At 35.2% G+C, this 21,829-nt stretch overlaps 1 protein-coding gene across 9 annotated transcripts in view; it reads right to left on the reverse strand.

Annotated features, from left to right (window-relative positions):
• Positions 1 to 9,896: 9,896 nt before the first annotated feature.
• LOC583510 (ribosome-binding protein 1) overlaps positions 9,897 to 21,829 on the reverse strand; it is a 48,786-nt gene continuing 36,853 nt past the window's right edge. For 3 of the 9 annotated variants that reach the window (XM_011662732.2, XM_011662736.2, XM_011662738.2), the window contains 8 exons: positions 21,074 to 21,166; positions 20,420 to 20,482; positions 18,865 to 18,894; positions 17,275 to 17,493; positions 16,378 to 16,671; positions 15,790 to 15,960; positions 13,620 to 13,697; positions 9,897 to 10,718 (listed from right to left, as the gene is read on the reverse strand). In XM_011662732.2, the coding sequence (XP_011661034.2) occupies positions 10,689 to 10,718; positions 13,620 to 13,697; positions 15,790 to 15,960; positions 16,378 to 16,671; positions 17,275 to 17,493; positions 18,865 to 18,894; positions 20,420 to 20,482; positions 21,074 to 21,166 (978 nt within the window). In that variant the 3' untranslated portion in view covers positions 9,897 to 10,688. The remainder of the gene's footprint in view (positions 10,719 to 13,619; positions 13,698 to 15,789; positions 15,961 to 16,377; positions 16,672 to 17,274; positions 17,494 to 18,864; positions 18,895 to 20,419; positions 20,483 to 21,073; positions 21,167 to 21,829) is intronic. The other 6 variants (XM_011662735.2, XM_030998880.1, XM_011662737.2 and 3 more) reach the window with 4 other exon arrangements.

Here is a 21,829-nt window from a genome sequence, read left to right on the forward strand (position 1 = left end):
ACCCCGCTTCCGGGGCCAGTGACCCGAGATCAACTGTCTGCGCATGCGCACTGATACAACTGTAAACTGGTGTATTGTAGATCCTCTTTAAATTTATGTAAGTAATTCACATTATGACGATGATGATCGTTATTACGGTCGCTTACTTTACCCACGCGCGCCAGCATCCCTTCGTCGGTGGTTAGCCGTGAAACCTTTGAGAAAGTGTAACTTAGAGGGTCTAATTAGGAAAAGTGCTCAAAAAAAGATAAGAAAATTGACATGAAAGAGGTAAAAAAACAAGACGAATTTAAAATCATGACCATTATTTGAACAACTGATGAAGATTTAGTTGATTGTTGGTGTGTGTTAGTAGGGTATCACGTATCTTAGTCCACGACGGAGTTTTTCTTAGTGCCCTTATAAGTGCCCCTTTTCACGTCTGCTTCAAAGCTGCAGAAGTGTCCCTTTTTCTTTGTAATCAAAGCCCAGTGCACTTCCATTTCTTATAAGTGCCCCTTTTTCGCTGATGAACACCCCTTATCACATGCCCCTAACCGAATTTTAATAGTGCCCCTTTCAAATATGATAGGCAGCTGTTCCTTGTTACTTTAAATAAGTGTCTCTTTTCTTTACAAAAATAACTCTTGAAAGGTGCCCCTCTATATACCATAATGATCCCATTGTCCCTTACAAAGATATTTTATCACCCCGGTCTCCCCAAAATTGCTCTCTACGCTCGTCGCTTTGTATCTGATTGAGTGACATATTGAAGGTTTTATTCATTCTTTCAATGTGATTTGTGATTTCATCTAAATGGTAAGATCTATCAGTCACAATATGCGACCTCACATATCTTTTTATATTTTATTTTCTTCAGACAACCACATGCATACAACTTACTGTAGTATATGGTTCCAGGCATGCACAATCTTGGTCCATGCATGTAGACAGAGAAACAATAAAATATTGATATAATCCTTGATAATGTATGAATTACAACGAATTGCCAAACTTGAAATGTGTTTGTTCTTCTATTCGCTTCGAGGTTATTCCTTAGAGGTGCCCTTTACCCCCCCCCCCCCCCCCCCCAGATTTGGTTTGGACGGAGGTGAGCGGCTGGAGCGTCTAAACCCAAATCAGAAAATGGTACTCATTATTAGAGACGTACATGCAACTTGAACGCAATCTTGATGTTTAAGATTCGAGAGGGGGGATTACCCGTTTATAAATTATTAGTCAGATGCGGAGCTCAAATCAATGATATTGATAAATATGTGTGACCATCGGCGAGGACTTTGGATGAAAAAGCAAAATGATTTTAATTAATTTTGCGGGATTTTGCATCTTGAATTTTCACTTCAGCGACATTAAGGGTGAGATATTATCCTGAAAAAAATAATAATCCGTACTCTGAAAAGTGGGGCACTTTTAGGGATTTTGCAGGCTTTTAGCAGCACAAAATCATATCCCATGTTTAGGAATATTTTGCCAAAAAGTAACTCATTAGAGTGGCACATCCCCGTATATCGTACTAGGCAAGTACCCCCCCCCCCCGGGCTTTTATGTTGGTGTACCCCTCACTTTGAAAGACTCTCAGCAATGGCAAGCATATCTAATTTTGTTTGCTTTACTCACAAGATTATACATTGCCGCTTCTAGATTGGTTCTTTTGACTCTTCACAATTATAACCATTACATTAACATCATAGTATATAGTCATAGTAAATATAATCATCCATATCCTCAGCTGGGTTTTCACCATACACGAACTCGCCCTCTATACGTGGTCTTGCTTGGATTGACAAATAGTTTCCACACTGAGTTTACGATATTGACAAACTGCCGACAAAGCAGCCTGCAGCTCTTCCGCTGACTCTGCTCAAATTTCAATGTCACCAGCATAATCATAAAACAACATACAACACATTGGCGTATCGAGGGGGGGGGGGGTGTTTTGGGTGTGTTATCTTTGTTAAAGGTGTTTACAAATGGGGACAAACAGATTAAAAAAGATAGTAACGTTAATTTTACCTTTTTAAAACAATAGATGAAAATGCCGCCCCCCCCCCCCCCCTGGTAAAAAATTAAAAATGTTTTTTTTTGTTGCTCAAGGAGGATGGGGGGTGGATGTTAAGAAAAAAAGAGTACTCACCCCCTCCCCCCCGTTGAGCCCCCCAAAATATAATTAGTGCTTACCCCCCCCCCCCCCTCCCGCTTGTTCGCCGGCTGGCTGATTCGCCTAAAAATATTTTCTCTCGAATTGTGCAAAAATATACCCCTTGCCTCAACATCATTATCATTCAAGTTTTCGTTATCTCGAGAGAACACAATCATATCTAACCCTAACTAACAAATCACTCAAAGTCATTTAGGAAGACTGCAAAAATCGGGGGAGATAAATGTCACCTTGACGCACCTCGATATTACAAATAAAGAAATTAGCGAGATCGTGTCCATTTTTATGCATGCAAGTCTTGGCATTTTCATAGACATTATAAACACATTAATTATTTTACCATTTATACCACCCCAAAACAATATTCGACCATTAAACAGATCTATCAATAAGGTCAAAGCTTTTCTGTAATCTACAAAGGCACAATAAATTATTTTCACATGCCGTAAATATAAGAGAAATGCTAAAACCATGAAAGTTAAACAAATATGATCTGGCGCTGCTCAGTGGCTGCCGGGCTCACGATCAATTGGGCAAGAAGAATTTCCATTTTCGGTAAAAATTTGGAGTGGACTTTAAAAGATTATTATTAGTAGTAGTAGTAGTAGTAGTAATATAAGTATATGGTTTTCTATGGTTTTTCCTAATTCCAGCTTACGCCACAATACCTGCACATTCCAGAGATATGTATTGGGAGAGCAGGGGTGGCCGAGCGACTTCCAAAGTGGGGGGGGGGGGGTGCACTATCAAAAACATTTATGAAAAGGAGATATGTCCCTTGTTAGAAATAAAAGGGGCACATATCCTTGTTAAAAGAGAAATTATCAGAGATGAAAAGGGGCATTTATTGAACCTGAAAAGTGGCAATGACCAGATATGAAAAGGGGCACTTATATTAAGGAAAATGTGTATTTGTTGAAAGAAAAAGGGCACCGATTAGATTTTAATCGGGGCGTTTATCGGAGGAGAAAAGGGGCTTTTATGAAAAGGGGGAAGTGGCTCTTATTAAAAAGAAAACGAGACACATGTTGAAATAAACGGGGCACTTATCAGAGATGATAAGTGGACATTTTGAGAAGAGGTAAGGACGCTAAATAAAAAAAAGGGGGGGGGGAAAAGAGCATTTATAAGACTAAAAGAAAAGGTGAAAAGGGGCGCTCAATAGAGATGAAAAGAGCACTTATCAGGAGGGAAAAGGGGCACTTATCAACGTTAAACGAGCATCTCTCAGATTTGGATAGGGGCAATTATCGGAGGTGAAGGGGCACTTACCTGAATTCAAAAGGAGTAACTTCTCGTAACTTTAATTATGTAGACAAAAAACTATCGAATAATTAATATGTTCCCTTCCCCTATCCCGAATCCCACTCCAGTCGCCTGCGATCCTCTTTCCCATACTCCTTCCGCAATCCCTTCACCGGCCTCCCTTATGATCGTATGATCCAGTCTTGTCAAAGAAGATTAATAAAGGATTAATTGAGTCAAAATGAAAAGGAGGTAAATTATTAATGTCGATTTCTTTTCTCAATTTCTTATCGTTTCTATGTCCTCCTGCAGACCTGCTTCTTTCTTCTGTCTTTTCTGTAACAAATTTCAAATTAATAAAAATGATGAAAAAAACACACAGCGTGATTTAAAATCGTGTTACACTGATTGACAAGCTTAATTATAATATTCCTACCTGTTATAGGCTCTCCTGGGACGAAGATGCTTCGCACGAAAAGTTTATGAATCCATTCAACACTTCAAAATACTCAGACTCAAAGATCTGAAAAACATCTCCAAATTAAGCTGACCCAGCTATCATCAGTTCTGCTGCTTCTGCATACTGATTATCCATTCCGTCTAATGAATAAGAATAACCTTGATACTACGCTATTTATTTTGCACAATCGAAGAACAATCTTTTTAGAAAGGAGGGGGAGGGGGGGGGGTGACAGGGGTTGTTATCGTATAACATTGCGAACCGCAGAACTTATAATGTCCGAACAAAGACCTGTACTTGAATCGAAGTTCATTTTATTACAAAAGTATAATTCTATTTCAGTTGATGTTGATTGGAACTTGACAATATATCAGATGATATCAGAGGTGGATAAACATGTGGTTAACAAAATTATAGACAGTGTGTTGTACAGAGGCGTATCCAACAGGCCCTGGATCCAGGCATTGGTATCAGGGGGGGGGGGGGCATATCAGCATATTAAAAACTGGGCTAGAGTGCTCTGGTTCACGTATTTTTTTTTTTTGGGGGGGGGGAGGGGTATCGCCCAAAATGAAGTATTTGGGGAAGCAATAATTAAAGTCTATGATAATGTTTACAAATTTAATAAGTTTCCGTGTGTTTAATCGCATAATAATTTTTGACCAACATAGTAGTTAGACTGCACATAGAAAATTAGGCTGCATTTATCTTTCTTGATCTAAGGGGCAATTCACCCCTCCTTCAAATATACCAGTGTTATTTTGTTGTGTATATATACCTCGTTTATCTTTCATATTTTCGACATTATTCTTCAGCAAATACTGTCTTTTAAATTACATGTACATACAATAATTATTGAGAATGGGGTATAGGAGATGATGAGAAATGTAGCATTTTGAAGGAAGAAACAAAGTCATAGAAATTCACATTTCATGTCCCTTTTTAGCAGTTTAAAGATATAAATCAGCTTCAAACGCTTTTGGCAAACCCTAAACAACTAACTCCTATATAAAGTCATGTTTCATTGAGAAGAGGTCGAATTCGATTAAGGTTTGTTGAAATGTAGATCAAGCTCTTTTATAAATGTTTGGTTGTATTTGTACAATGTCTGACCAATGATCAACCGTCGATGAGACGATCTAAATCAACATAACAAGATTATGCAAAGTAAATTGATTTGGAATCAAAGTTCGAACAATGCAGCGATTAAAATCTGTTATTCATTGATACAACCAACAAAGGAAACAATATTCAAGCTATAGGAGCGGCGGAGCGTCTTTCAAAGTGTGATCTTGAAAGCATTCGATTATTTAATGAAGTTGTCTCATCGTCCGATTTGTTTTTATTAGCATTTGAAATTGGAGATCCCTCCATCGAAAAGTTCTAGCCGATAGGCACATTCCGATTACCTAGCGTCAACACAGGGGCGGATCTAGCCGGCGTCGAGGGTGGGGGCCCCAATTGGTGAGAAAATTTTTAGCGACAAGCGGGAGGGGGGGGGGGCATAGTGAGCATTAGTTTTTTTTTTTTTTTTACTCCTTGAGCAAAAAACAAAAAGGTAAGATTGTGGTTACCATCTTTATTTTTATTTTTTTCCTGGGGGTTGGGGGCAATCATTTTCGTTTTCTTCTTATAAGATAAAAACTTAACCTACCATCTTTTCTTGCCAGGGGTCGGGCCTGGGCCCCCCCCCCCCGTGCCCCACCCCCTTGGATCCACCCCTGTGTCAATATCTGACAATCAGGAATCCGTCTCATGCCCTTCCTTTGTTCCCTTGAAGTTCTGGCATGTCCATTTGAGCCTGCATTTGAGGGCAAGCTATTTAGGGTGGGGCCTAAAGACGTATAAATAAATAACATTTCTTAAAGGGGCACACTTTGTTCTTATGAAATTTGGGCTTTATGCCCCTGCCTCCGGCCCCTTTTACATTGTGGTAATAAAAAATGAAGTAGGGTACCTGATACTACACAAAGTTGATGAAGAATTTTAGAAGGCTTTTTGGATGACTGTAAAAAGGTCACATTTACATTCTCAACCTTTTGCGTAATTACGGTAGATAATCAGGTTCAGTCCCACTGCTCATATCCTTGAATTAAATGCTTTGAAGCATTAAAACTTTTAATTGCATACTGCCCAGAGAAATTAACTACGTGTTGAACCACATGAAATAACAAACAAAAAAGAGTTTTACTTTGATACAGCCATATTTCTCTTTTAATTTTCCTCTTTGTTAAACTGCTACAATACAATAATTTGGCAGCACAAGACTACATTTACCATACTAGCACATATAAGATCCATGCACGTTCATATTTGCAATCCTACACACAAATATAATATATGTTCAGTCATAACATACACATCTTTTACTACATCAATGTTCTATAGATCATCAATTATTTGTCATGGAAAATGGAAAATATTCATCATTTGTTCCACTTATACAATTTTAATTTGATGTTTATAAATCAAAATTCTAAATGGCCTTCAGAGCCAGAATCAATAATGGATCGATGTCATGCTCATTAAACAATCTCATCTTTAATCAAATAATTCCTTTGCATTCCATACTAGTATGACAAAAACAAGGTATTAACATTAAATTCCACAACTCATAATTATAATCTATCTGCTCCATAAAACTTTGATATCTTTCCAATATCATTTCACTTATCCTGGAAATAATAGTTGAGGAATAAATGATGAACGTATTTTTCTGAAGGATCACTGATGTTTTTGATTCACTGCTGTGGTGATATCTTCTTCATGAACAAAGGCACTCTATTCCGGATAAAAACATGATAAAAACATATTTGTTACAAGTACGATTACTGCATAAATAATTCTGCTAATAGCATGGAAGAGGCTCATATTGTCCGGAATCTGGTTTTATGAAGAAGGAACCAAGGCCTATCAAAATCAATGACAAGATATAAAGTAACCCAAAGTAAACTCTTGAGGTCATCAAAGCACATACCTTATTTGGTGATAAACTTACTGTTTATTCTCTCACAATGGATTTCAGAATTTAAGTTCAAATAATAATGGAGTGGCCATGACCAACTTGTGTTCTATGCATATTTGCATGGATTACAATATTGGGAAATTTGGTAACTGCAAGAGAGATACAAGCATTAAAGCAGAGTCTAAATGAACAATCAAATCAAAACTACTTTCTGAACAAATACCTCCATCATGCATGCTGAAGAGAAGGTGGTTGTCTTGTGAAAAAGCTTTGTACAGCCCATGAGCAGATAGATATGGTAATAAAAATAAATCAGATAAAAGTAAAACTTCAACATACATTTTGGAATGGTTTCACCATAGCAAGTTATACTGATTTGCTTCACCATACAAATACAATCTTCATACTACATATTAATGTCGACTCTACTCTAAAACATGAACAAATTCCAAGATAGATAATCATATAATAGACTCTTTTCAATTCATTCCATTCAAAATCATTGCTCCTTCAACTCTGATAAAGAATATTAGTCATCTAAAATCAGATTTGATTTACTGTCACCAAGTGTTGTTATCCTGTACACTAACAGTGGAAAACCAATTCCTGTTGTTCTCTCACTAAATAAATCTAACCCAATCTTACTAAATAAAGACATAAACAAGAATAAAAGAAAAGAACATATAAATTTAGAGCGTAAGTAGCTAGCCATCCTTCACCATCTGATATATACCAATGTGTTAAAATAACAAAGCAAGAGAAAAGGCATTATATAGAAAGAAGATTACGCAAACTGCATAAAATCATGATATTAATATGTTAAAATCAAACTAATAACTAGTTAATGCCACATTACACAAATCACATTTTATCCTCTCTAAGAAATAAAATAGCTATAGATAGAAATAAGATTCAAACAAAAGGAATTTATGGCTATGCCAAATTGACTTAATTTTAGCATTATAAATAAAATGCATTGTCATATTATTGTCTTTGTTATCTTCTTTCAAACTCTAGATATTTATCTTTTAAACAAATGTACTCTTAAACATTGTCATTTAGTCATTAATTCAATGAAAATCATTAATTACCTGAAAATTGATGACTTAGGCCTTTCACTTCTGACACGACAGAACACTATACATTTCCATTTTTAAACAGGAGAACGCAACAGATAAATAACACACAGGTTACTCCATGATAACCCTGTAACCAAGATGTAAAAACAAACATCCGACCTCGCAACACAAGTTTGTGAGGTTGTGATAATTGTTACTTACTTTTAAGTACAAATTAGGTTATATGCTATAAAAATAGGAGATAATCAGCGGTAATGTAAGTGGCTAGTAACATAGAAAATGGAATGTTTTACCTACTTTGTTAAGTTCAAGAGCCATTCTAAAGAGCAAATGTTTGCAATTTGCTGATTATGTAAATCTACAGTGATGTAATCATGGGAAACGCTACAAAATGACACTACTTACAAGTCACTCGATTTCACAGACACTTCCTTTTTAATCAGGAAAAGTGGATAACTCGCTCTTTTTCTTGTAGAGTATGACAAAATCGGTACAGATCAGCGAGCGCTTTCAGCTCAACGAACGAGCAGTATCTGTGAGCAGTGCACAAAACCACAAGACATATATACATGTTCTCATTTTACAAATCCTTGTAAATGTATATACAGCAAGAAAAGAGAGTCATCCATTATATCTCCACAATTACATCACTTTGAAATAATCCTTCTCAATCTTGGCAAAAGGGTGACACTCATGTTGTGTAAGTACAGTAAAAAGAAGCTATCTAACAAAGGGGGAAAAAAAGAGAATTCTCAATTGGTTCTTTACACGACATGCAAACTTCCTATTCACAAATGGCGATGAGTCACTAGATAAATCCCAAAGAGACAACAGAAGAAAAGAAATGTTGAAGATACATACTGCCCAATTCCATTTCACACATTATTCCTTTACAAAATGATTAATTCATTCTGAAACATTAGATGTCTGAAAAGGGGAGCAATTGGCTCAACTTTGGGCTTTTTTAACAAACCTTTTTGAAATTATTTTATGCAATTAAATGTTTTTGTGTATTTATTATTATCCCTTTAAAAAATACATTATTTGTGTTGTTGTTGCAAATGCAAGATCAAATAACCAACATATTGACCCATAAATTGACATATTTCTGCAATCTTTGTCTTCTCCATGTTCAACCAAACAGTCCTGTTTCCTCAATTCCATCCATCCTTGCATACTTCCCTCTCCAACTATCTTTGGTTTGACCGATTGCTTGTGAATACCTTCAAGTCGTCTTTGACATGAGATCTATTTAGTACGACTATCATCGTCATTTCAATATACTCTCACATCACATCTAGCACAATACAAGGGAAGGGGCACTACACATAAGGTTATTCTTCTGGTAGAAAAACTGATACATGGACATTCATTACAGAAAGTTATAAATGAGAACTCCATGAATGGAGTTTGAATGATGTATAAGGAGTTCACTACCAAAACAAATATTCACTGGTTGTTCTCACTGCTGCATGTTCTTACCCTTCACAGGGAGTACAGCACTCAATTAGGTGCGCACTTCTCAGTAACTATCAGTACTCATGCACAGTAGCGTTTGTAGCACAAGATAATGCAGCAGTGAGAACACCACTTGAGTCAGTGTTAGGAAAGAGATGTTTATGAAATAAGGAGGTAGAGTCTGATTCACATGCATTTTTCATTGAAATGGCAGGCAGGCAGGTTCATGAAGTTATTTATCAATTACATTGGCTTTGATCGAGCAAATTATTTCACTACAATGTCATAAACGGAAATTAATACATGTATGGACAAATACAAAATAGACAAGTATCGGTCCCAGCATATACCCCTGTGGGACTACCAGTATCTTCCAGACACACCTTGGACAGATCATTGTTCGTTCATGTCTTGGCAAAAAGCGAGAAAAAGTTGGTAAAATTTTGCAGACCAGAGCAAATTTTGTCATAAATGTACAGGAATGTGGAGAAGCTGAAATGATTTTAAGGCAGTGAATTATTATTCAAATTATTTTTTGGTGTAATTCATTTAAAGACATATAATTTTGCCATCAATTCATTTCTTTTAGAATATGTGAGATCTACTAGTTGATATGAACAAAATCAAATTCCTATCAATGTACGGTTAGGTTCTGGTCAGTGCGTTGGGAAGTGCACGATAAGTTGTCGTTTCTTCAATGAAACTTAGGTGGAAGCTCATTGGATGCAATGAAAACAGAATCATTTTAATTCACAAATTGTGACATGTTAAAAGAAAAAAAAGTCACAAATTTGAAACTAATACGAATAAAATAAAATGCTACAATTTTCTTTCATGTCTGGATATATATTCTGGAATTGATCGGTGATAAGAGAGAAAAAAAATAAAAGAAATCATCAAAACTTGTTTCTATAATCTAAACTGACTTTAAAATTTGACCTTTCTTTTTCAATGTCTCTTTAGTCATCTCTGGGATATTATTTTGAATTAACACATATACAGGCTAGGACAAAATGAAAACAGTTTAGCATCTCTCAATCACATGTCACTTTCCTTCCAAGTCCATCATATATATTCTTCCAAAGACCATCGTCTCCAGAAACATGATATTCCATATTTTCAGAGTGCCTAAATCTGGCCCGTATACTACATATAAGTACAGTATCATAATAAACTATCCCTACAATTGATATGTGTCAAGCATGCATGCAGTAGTATCTACAAATCAACAAGGTTTTGGCTGTTGTGTATATGAGTTGCATTGTATCGTTTGTTGAGGGGGCTGGTGCTGTATCAACATGGCGTGCGGGAATACTGGGTCAACTATACACCTGTACCATCGGCTTGCTTCGTCTGTATGAGGAGAGAAAGGAGAGAGAGGAGAGAGAGAGAGAGAGAGAGAGCAAGAAGGGGAGAGAGAAAGAAGGAGAGAGAGAAAGAAGGGGAGAGAGAAAGAAGGGGAGAGAGAGAAAGAAGGGGAGAGAGAGAAAGAAGGGGAGAGAGAGAAAGAAGGAGAGATGAAGAGACAGGAGAAGGAAAAGGACAGAAGAGGGGGAAATAATGAAAAGAGATAAAATACAAATTTATTAATTTTATCCATCATACAAGCATATAAAGGAATGGGATATATGACAAATTCATCTGGGAATTTATGAATCCTGAAGAGTTACAAGTATGTGTATATATATATACAAAAACCAAGATTAATACACAGTATATTATCATTATAAATAATCCTACAAAACTCCATCTGCATATGTACAACTCACTCAAGTATGGCAGTCCAGCATTGCATTCATTCAACAGCAAGTTGTGTTGCTTTGGCCACAAACTTTACACAAAGTGATATTTGTTCATCTTGCAGGGATATCTCATGGTTGACATGAAGTACATTTAAAGTATCTAAAGAAGGAGAAGACTCCATGCCCTTAAGTGATGGTCATGAAACCTCAAGGAATTAAAAATGTTCCTATTGTCAACATTTGGAGTTTATTAGAGTTATTATCTAGGTAGGTGGAACTAGAATTTTGGAAGTTACACCAGCAAAGCACTTAATTCAGATTATCTTTTTTTCCTTCAAATGTGTGATAAAATAATATATGCATAATGATGATTTGAAAAATTTGATAAGGGAAGTCACAACTTGTATCATGACAAGAATTTCTCAGAATATATTATACATAAGTTGCCAAGACTATGAAATATGATTATGAACACAAGGCAAACAAATAGAAAAGAACTAAATCTGAACATACAAAACAAAAAAGTGGTAAAAAGTTCATTAATTACCAGTATCAAAAGATCGTTCTCATCAAATGTTACTTTAAGACACATTTTGATTGTTTTCTATTGTTGTCGATTAGGTTTCTACATTCCTATATTTCTGTTTAATTTATCATGAACTTAATGATGCCCAATAATTTGGGAAATAAATTAGGAAGTACCGATAAAGAAAATTTAATGGAAAGTCTGACTGTGGGATTTATAGTACTGAAATTAAGTGATTAATTTCCTCATTTCTATTTCTCTTCTATAGTATTCCTACAAATGATCAGTTATTTTAGTTAAGACAATTCCAACTTGTCATCAAGTACAAATTTTCAGGGAATTGTTGTGATTTTGAAAGAATTTTTTACCCGTAAAGAAAAAATACAATTGAAGAAAAAAGACTTGCTAGTGACATCAAATGTAATTCTTTGTAGAATGGTACGGTACCATAGAGAAATTCAAATACTGTAAAAAGGCTTCGCACCTATTACACAATTCTATGGTATTAGAAGCCAGTAACTCTTGAATATTGGTAAATATTAATTGAAATATGATATCATTCATGCTCACAGCACATGTTGAGAGAATTTAAAAAAAACCTAATATAAATATATGAATCTGCTTAACTTGACATAGATGTGCCATGAGTAGTATTAACAATTATTTTGTACTCATCACAGCTAACAAAAAATGATGTATCATGGAGTCTTTTTTATGTTCAACTAAAAACCTCCAACACTATGAAAATTTGTTTAACGATGTTATTCTAAATTTGTGAATTGGTATGGAGTGAAAAAGATTTTAGTATTTTTTCAGAGTCTACTGACTGATAAAAGAGAACTACATGCAGGTGCAGCATGTCAAGTAAATCACTCAATATGAAACAAAGAAATAAATGATAACAACGTTAGTCAAATAAAGACATTCATAAAAGTACTATATTATATTCGCAAAGGAAAGAAAATAGAAAAATGCATTCAAGTACAGAACCCAAAGAACCCAAAGTGCATAAAATTGTGAAACAATATATTTTCTTGAGAGGGCAATCAGAAATTGAAATCTACCATCCAAAGTGAACAATAAAATAAAAGAGAACTATCAAAGGTCCAATCTTAGAACCAAAAATGAATAGTGATAATACCAACAAAAAATATATAATAAATAAATAAAGTACCATATGTGCCACTTTTCTGGAACCTTGAAACTATTTCACCATACCTAAACATATCATAATACAATTTTATATAAAATATTAAAGTCAAGGTAATCAATGAGATATTTTAGATTCATGACTAAAGATAGTCCTGTTAATTTGTATAGTGTAATGATCACCTTATGATTTCCTCTTTAATCTTGCTTTGTCAATATGGATCTGTTACTTTTTTAAATGTCCGTGCTTGTGAACCTCTTTAAAAATCAACTTAATAATGGAAATCCATCACATATCTTGAAATTAAATATTAAAAAAAATTAGGATATAAAATCTGGCAATAATATGAAATTATGCACAAAACATTTTCTGAATATCGGAATTTTAATTTTTTTCACTTTGCATATCAATGTAAATAGAACAAGTATTTTCCAATAACCTTCACCGTGCCACATTTAACCATTTTATCCCCAGTTTTTCTTTTTAACCAATGCGCCAACCAGAAACGTATGCTAGCATGCAGTTGTATTCCTGTTCAGAATAACTTTTGCTAAAATGGAATCTGAATATTTCAATGTCATTTCAATGATGGTGTTGTTATTGTTGTTGATGGTGATCATAATGAAGATGATGATGATGATGATGATGATGATGACGATGACGACGACGATGACAACTTTTTTAATGGTGATGGTGGTGGTTTCAAAGGAATTCCAATTTTGCATAGCATGATGTGACAGATCATGACCATTGCCACCCATTTATGGGAAGAGGATGATAAGGTTTTAAATAATTTTTAACAAACAAAAACAAAAAAAAATGTACAGAACGTGTACCTCCTCATTTGCTGCATCTGCTAGTTGCAATTCTACTTGGCTTTCTGTCAATGAAGTACTGCCTTCGGCCTGTTTGGACTGGGTAAGGTAAGGCAAGAAATAAAGAAAAAAAGAAAAAAAGAAAAATAGAATCCCCCGAAATAAAGCTAAAATAAAGCTAAACTATAAGCTAAAATAAAGCTAAACTATAAGCTAAACTAAAGCTAAACTAAAGCTAAAATAAAGCTAAAATAAAGCTAAAAAAAGCTAAAAAATAAAGCTAAGCTAAATAAAGCTAAAAAATAAAGCTAAACAAAGCTAAGGTAAAGCTAAAATAAATGCAAGAACAGGCATAGGACAGAAAAGGCTTGTCTTTATTTTTCGATGAATAAGGTTTTTTCTTCAATAAAAAAAGAATGCTGCCCACAGAAGGAAACAAATTACTTCAAAAAGTATCATTAAAAATGCAAATGGAAATGGTTTATCAAGATATATCATTTTACTGAAGTGACAGGGAAATATATTTCATGCATGGTTTCTTGCACAGGTGATTCAACAGACAGAATTCATGACAAACACACAGATACACACAAACAAACAATCCATTCATGCAACACGGTTGGGTTTACATGAAGAGAAGCGACTTTCTTTATTTACAGGAAACACATGTATTTTTTTATCACAAAAGAGGGAAAACAATTCTTATAGTATTCTAAAAATTTCTGATATGACTTTAAATGGGTTGGAAATGGCTAGCTGATTAATTGTACAACTCTGCTTTTTGATCAAGACTTTTTTTTGTTGGTGAAAAGGAGTTTAAAACTTAAATCATGAGAAATGATGTTTGATGAAATGTCATTTTAAGCTTCAAATACAGGTAGTCAAATATAATCAGTGGCGTTAGCATGATCTAAGTAGTTGGGTAGGTAAGGTAGGAAGACATGTGGGTCCAAGTTAGTTCTATCTATAACAAGGTATTCAAACCAGCCTAAACCAGTGAAATCAATCAGTGATAGTTCATATCATAAGAATATACTTTTTTTGAAGGGATTAAGAGCTTTAGTATGAACATTTTCCCCCAAATATTAGCAGAGTTCACTTCATGTGAATATATGCCAAGTCCAGAAATGATCCCCTTATCACTTCAGCTTGATAAACCCATTCCATAGTACCTCGGCCTCAAATAAAAAACCCGCCCAAGATCTTGAATATTTTTCAATGAATGTGGACTAAAACCATTGCATTTGACTTTCTGAAAAAGATATGCATGAACTGTGAAGTTTACACACATAAAAGTTACAAATGTATGTCTGTATGACCATGGACCTATTACGAATGGACATTCATCGTTTTCTTAACAAATTCATTGTGATTGTCTCCGTCAATGTCGTCTCAATAACATTCCGTACATGTTTCTTCACTTTGATCTCATGATGGTCACCACCAATAAGCCGGGACAGAATCAAGATAGTGATTTTAAACATGTTAATCTACATGCGCAGAAGATAATAAATCGCTTAAATCATGCGAAATCAATGTGCAGTTCTGGTTAATAAATGGAAATTGTTGTTCCGTGTACTGTGTTCTATTTATGAAAAACATGTTGATATTACCAGACAGGTTTTGTTTGGATTGTTTGTGATTTAAAATCATGTTTTCCCCAATTTCCTCATAATATTCCAGAATTACAACGCACAGGGCTTATAAAGATCATGGCCTTCTAATTGTTTTATAAGGTCATTGGTGCGTGCAAAAGTGTGCAAATCAGTAATAATAAATTTCATATCATCAAAATCGTCTGCTTTTCAACTTTGCTGCTCCCCATTGGGGATGTTTTTATTGAAGACATACTCTTACAGAGCACACCATCCAAACAAAACCCAAGAGAGGTAAACTGCTCCTTTGTTAATGCCTGAAAATGCTTACGCAGTCGTTATTGTTAAAACAGTTGAATGTTCTCATTAAGATGCACATAATCAGAAGGTGGTGACTATCATTGGATCAAAGAAAGAATCATGTTGAATGTCCATCCGTAATAGGTCCATGGTATGACGAGCTGCTGAGGGGTCAAAATACTTTTTTCCTTCCTGCTTCCACTTTTCCAGAGATATCTTTTAAACTTGTATGACCTAAAATCGCTCTCAGACACTGTGGATTATTTTGCTGGCGAGTCCGAGTGCCGTCTACTCACCACTTCTTTGGCTGCACCATTCTGCATCTTGAGCTTAGCAACCGTTTCTTTCTCCGTGTTGAGGGCTGTCTGAGTCTTCTTTAACATGACCTGTAGCTTAGCAGCTGCCTTGCCTAGATCCTGGGTCAAGGACTTCTCTTTCTTGAGACTCTCATTTAAAGTTGTGAGTTCCTACAATCAAAACAGAATTGTCATGGGTAATTACCAATCTTCTTCGGTTAGCTACAAGCAGTTTCTAAATTTCTAAAAATACAACTGATGATTTTGAATTACTTTCTGGACTATCCTGACGTTAACTTATCATGTTTCATGGGTACTATAGAACGCACAGTACTCTCTACTCTGAAAATGAAAGAAGTAATTTGCAATTTATTTCGGAAACTTCCATAAACAGCTGAAATGCTAATATAGAACGCACAGTACTCAATACTCTGAAAATGAAAATTTCCATAAACAGCTGAAATGTTATTTATTTATTTTTTATTTCCAAACGTTAGAATATGAAAAACGAAAATGTCTATTGAAACTTATCATGGCTTCACAATTAATAATTCCATAGGAACCAATGGAACTACTATAGTAACGCACCTTCTGTTGGGCAGCAGCCTTCTCCTCAGCCTTGGCCAGCTTCTCCTTGGCTCCATCATCTCCTCCAGCTGGAGCTGCAGCTGCTGCCTCCTTCAAGGAGCTCACCTCCTTCTCTGCAGCCTCTGATCTGCTCTTGGCTTCAGCCAGCTGCTTCTGGAGTGCACTGACCCCTTCTCCTTGGCTCTCTGAGGATGCGACCTTGGACTGGAGGTCAGCTAGACTAGCCTTGGCTTGCTCTAGTTCAGCAGATACTCTCTTTACTTCGGCTTCAGATGAAGACAGTTTATTCTTGGTCTAGGTCAAGATAGAGAGTGTAACGTAAAACACATTGAGGCTCTTGGAGTTTCAAACATGACATGAAAATCACTAAACTTTAACAAAGACGTATTCTATTGATAGTTCACGATATCTTAATATGATGGATATTTTCGTCATGCGAGTCACACTTGCACAAGAGTTTATACAGAGCATGCAATAACATGAACCAGACAATCAAAATCTGCATTTAAGAAATTCTGTACAATTTAAAATAATGAATAATACTGAACATAAAAAGAGATAGTAATTATGAAATCCAGTAATAAATAAAATGCTTTACCCCCATAAAACAAAAATATTAACTGTACTTCCAAGTACTACAATACTTTGAAGGCATGCAATTACAGCGCCACATGCAACAAACATTACAAACTACGGGATAGGGATGCAAAAGCAAGATTTGGGAGACCATTGAAAGGGATCATTGAAAGGAAAGCTGAAGAACAGGTTTAATAGAATCAACTTTGTTCTGATAGACCTGTTCTGACGGACCTGTTCCATGATCTATCTTCAAGTAATGTTAGAGGTTTAAACATGTAGGTTAGTATTCTGATGATTTGGTTGATTCTAATCAGCTACCTCCTCAATTTTCTCCTCTTTGTCATGACTCTGTTCTACCCTCTGGTTGGCTGCTTCAAGCTGTTCTTTCAACTGATGAAGCTGTGCTTTCAGTGCTTCCAGCTCGTGGCTCGTTGTTTCGTAGCTTGATGCCGCTGACTCTTGGTCCCGTCTCAGTGTTTCTATCGTGGTCTGGGCCTCTTCAAGATCGGATGCTAACCTTGAATTTTCAGTGGTTTTCTGAAAATTATGGGACATTAAAAAATATTGATCTACTGACAGGAAATCCTTCACCAACAGATGGAATGGATTGAAAGAATTTGCTTTGCAAAGACCAAAATAAATAGCCACATAACACCACAAAACTACTAAAGCGGAGCAAGGTGTCTATTTTACATCCCTTACATGTCTTGTTTAACGGTTTTCCTTTAAATCAACACACATGGTCACATAGTACAGGTGAAATTTCATCAATAGTCAAGGTTCCAGTATTATGTCGATCTGTGTGGGTACTACAGCAAAAGATCATCCCACATACTTTGAGAAGATATCATGATTCAATCTCAGCAAATTTCTTTCTGTTTAACATCTCATCATTGATAATAATGAATTCATATAATGCTTTAGAAATTGGCTAGGTTACACAATGATATGCTCCATCCACTCACTTTAATAATGCAAACAAATGGCGATTTCCTAACCAACCATCTGCTTCCCTATAACAGCTAATCAATAATGAATGACCTACACCAGTTTCCCCACATACCTGACTCACACAAAAGGGAAATACATCCTCTAATACACAAGCACCCATGCAAAGGTATACAGGTTAATGAGTTATTATTATTATAAATGCAGATTAATCTTGATGGTGTATGACTTCATATTCTAAAAGGGTACTGATTTTGAATAATGGTTCTAGTTTATGATTCAATTTGGGAGTAATAAGCTTTTATCTAATGACGGGTTTTATGAAGACACTATTTCACTACTTCTATATAGTAATTTTGGCATTGGATAGAAACAAATGATTTTGGAAGTTTATTCAAAACAAATTACTTTACCTCCGTCGGTTTGATTCCCTTTTTCTTTGTCAATAATGAATTGAGGATTATAGAAAGAGAAATATGCAGCATTTAGTGAATTCTTTAACATACTGAATGAGAACAATCACCATACGCTTGATGCCATAGCCCAGCAGGTATATCCGATTACTTTTTTAAATAAATCACAGCAAGTTGTCCATGTGTGTACCACACTTCAAAAAGACCAATAACCAACACAACAATATCACAGCATTCCATCCAACCAACCCTACATGGAACCAGTCAAACCTGTCTATAAAGGCCATCCAATGAAAGCACTATTTATTGACCTCTATAGATAGATGGCCTTTCTAGACAGGTTCTACAATACACCTTTCTTATTAAAAGAGGGATCAACCACTTAATAGGCTGGTGGCCTTTATATAGAGGTGGCAACTAGATGTTGTCTATTAATGGTCCCCCGAGACACCACGTTCTGGTGTTAGATGAGCATGAGAAGATGTCAGTGGTGAAACATAATAAGAGCCTGACTGAATACAAGCTAGGGTAGGGATTCAATGCTCACCATGTATGGTATTTCATACCGTTCAGCAAGCTATTAACAAGAAATGGTGGGAATAATTTATCTCAATCTGTAGCCAAGAACCATAATTTCCTTTAATATATTGAGTTATGTATAATAGGTTGCTTTTAGTAGAGGGCAAAAGAACAGATATAGTTTGTCCTATAATACACACTACTGCTACACACAATGCAGTTAACATAATTATCCCCAAATTGTAGATTATTTACATATCATATACTCAGGAATCAGGGTAGCATAACATTATATACAAGTACATGATTGTTATGGATAACTAATTTTTTATCTGAAATGAAATATTGTTGCAAAATGCCGACATACCATTACCAGTGTATTAGATGTTAGTTTACTACACACTCCAACTCTCAATAATCCACATACCGGTAATCAGAATAATAGATTGAGAATTTTGTACAATCTTAAGCTCCTGATAAAGGAAAGTTCCTCTCATATTATCATGACAGCATATGGAATGAGATTTTTAGGGGGTAAAAATTGTCGTAATTGAACATGTTATCCTAGCAATATTTCATCTAACTTGTAAAACCATTCAACCTTTCAAGAAATCAATATATTTGATGGAAGATACCAAATCATTCAATCAGAGATATCTATGAAACATTCCCAAGAAGAAGAAGTGAAAGTTGAGACTTGAGAATGAGTTGTTATAAAGTTGAGACTGAATTGTTATAAAGTTGAGACTGAATTGTTATAAACAGAAACCTTCAGTACTACCAGGTTTCAAATATGCATCACAGATATATTCCTGCGATCAAGTTTTCAGAATAAGTGACCTTTTCTGTTGTTCATCTTGATGAAATTTGTTTTCTTGGTATTTACAATAAAAAGAAATGTTGAAACTCAAGAAAAATACCAGCTCTCCATTATCTCTATTTAATAGATACCCTATATACTTTGAAAAGGCTAAAAAAATCCCCTACAGCACTCTAGGGGTTAAATATATATCCATACAAAACTCAATTAGAGACTCCAGATGAGCATGCAATGATGAAATGAACATAGAGAGAGAGAGGGGGAACTTTGTAGGATAGTTTAGTTTTAAATCCATGATGTAATTTCAGAGAAGGAATACAAATACAAAATCAAAGGAAATCAAAAATTGAATGTGATTCTAAATAGATCATCAATTATTGTTAACTTCTTATTCATAAATTAATCCACTATAGAAAGAACCAACAAATCTTGACTACAATAACAAATAAATAAACCTGGGGCACTTCTAAACATGTTTAAAATTTGGTTCGAAAACACAAAATTGCTTGGTGGTCAATTTTCTACACTTCCATAATCCCCAATAAATCTTAGATCAACCGATATATGCACATTGCCTTACTCAAGACCTGACCTAAAACCAAACTACTGTTCAACCCTGACCCCTAACCCTTACTCTACAGCTTTGATGAAAACAACCCAGAGCACATGTTGGGTCATCTAAACACTGCAAGGTTCATGCGATAAGTTGCACATCACCCATATGAGTTTTGATTAAGACTTATCATTCCATCCATGATCTCACCTGTGATTGCGTTGAAGACAACGAAGCCAATTCTTCTTGTAATGAGTTTACTTCAGATTTAGCCTTCAAGAATGAAGATGAGGAGGAGAGGAGGGTAAAGGAAGGGATAAACCATTGCAAAGCACACAAGCAAATTAATAAGAGGACACTCACTGCAGCTAGTAGAGATCATATTAATGCATGCAAACATACATAGATAACACTACACTAGGGAACAGTTAGGGAAATTTAGACAGTCTTCAAAACATGACAAACATGCACATTTAAGCATAATTATATTAACAATTATATTAACAATAAATATAGGCATCAGGTACTATGTTACAAGAAGATACTTTTGATGCTTGAAATGTAAACACATTCCACCCCCCCCCCCAAACAAAAATGAATACAAAATTGTAAACATGCATAATTACATATGGGGTATTGTTCTTTCATTCCTGCTATAGATTTCAAAAAAATACTTGCCAAGGCCAAATCAAAAAAGAGAAATATCAAACAGAAGTTTAGTCATTTTTTCTATTTAAATATCACTGTCCTTACATATCAAGTACTGTTATTATGACCCACTTTGTTGCAATGACTGGCACATTCTACCACCTACCTACTATGATTCTGCAGAGCAACACACCAACACATATGTAAGTAACTTACCTGTCCTAGATTAGATTCAGTTTGATTTAGCTTCTCTTCCCAGTTAATCTCTTCAGACTCTACACTACTCTGAAGTTTGTTTAGAATGGACTCCTGTGAATGAAAGGAAAGGAACCATATACCAGGTATTCATTAATTTATGCCGACAGCTGCCATGTTCATATGCTGTATAATAGGTAAGGACCGTCTCATTTCTAAAACCAAGACTGAAAATCAACACTCATAACTTTCTTTACATTATATGACTATACTATCAATTATGACATGGGACCAAAATTGTAGATTGATCATCAATTATTATCTTCAAGTTTGATTCAAATTCATAAATTTTTGAGGTAAATATACCTGGGCATGAAATTGTGATTCCATCTAGAGTGAACTATGAATTCAACTTTCAAGCAAGTGAGAGACAACACAGAACCCTTTGTTAATTCCAAAATTAAACAGAAAATTCCAAACATATGATTTTGGTTTTATTTCAGTAACTGAATTACTCAATACCGGTATGTATTCTCATAAATTTACTCTAGGAACATGTAGTGGAAATTCAATAGTCTAAAGGCACTAAATAAATTCTTTCAAGGCAAGAAATACGATTATCAATTAATCATGGCATCAATGAATGAAATGTTTTGCAAATGAATGGCTTATAAAAGAGTGATGATGAATAAAGCAATACGAGCCCAAATAGTTCATCTCTTCTAGCTTCAGTATTGGCAGCACCTTTCTCAACAGAGAGAATTTGCTTTCCAATTA

This window comes from Strongylocentrotus purpuratus, unplaced genomic scaffold, assembly GCF_000002235.5.
Source record: "Strongylocentrotus purpuratus isolate Spur 01 unplaced genomic scaffold, Spur_5.0 spur5_scaffold_5, whole genome shotgun sequence".
Classification (NCBI taxonomy): Eukaryota; Metazoa; Echinodermata; class Echinoidea; order Camarodonta; family Strongylocentrotidae; genus Strongylocentrotus; species Strongylocentrotus purpuratus.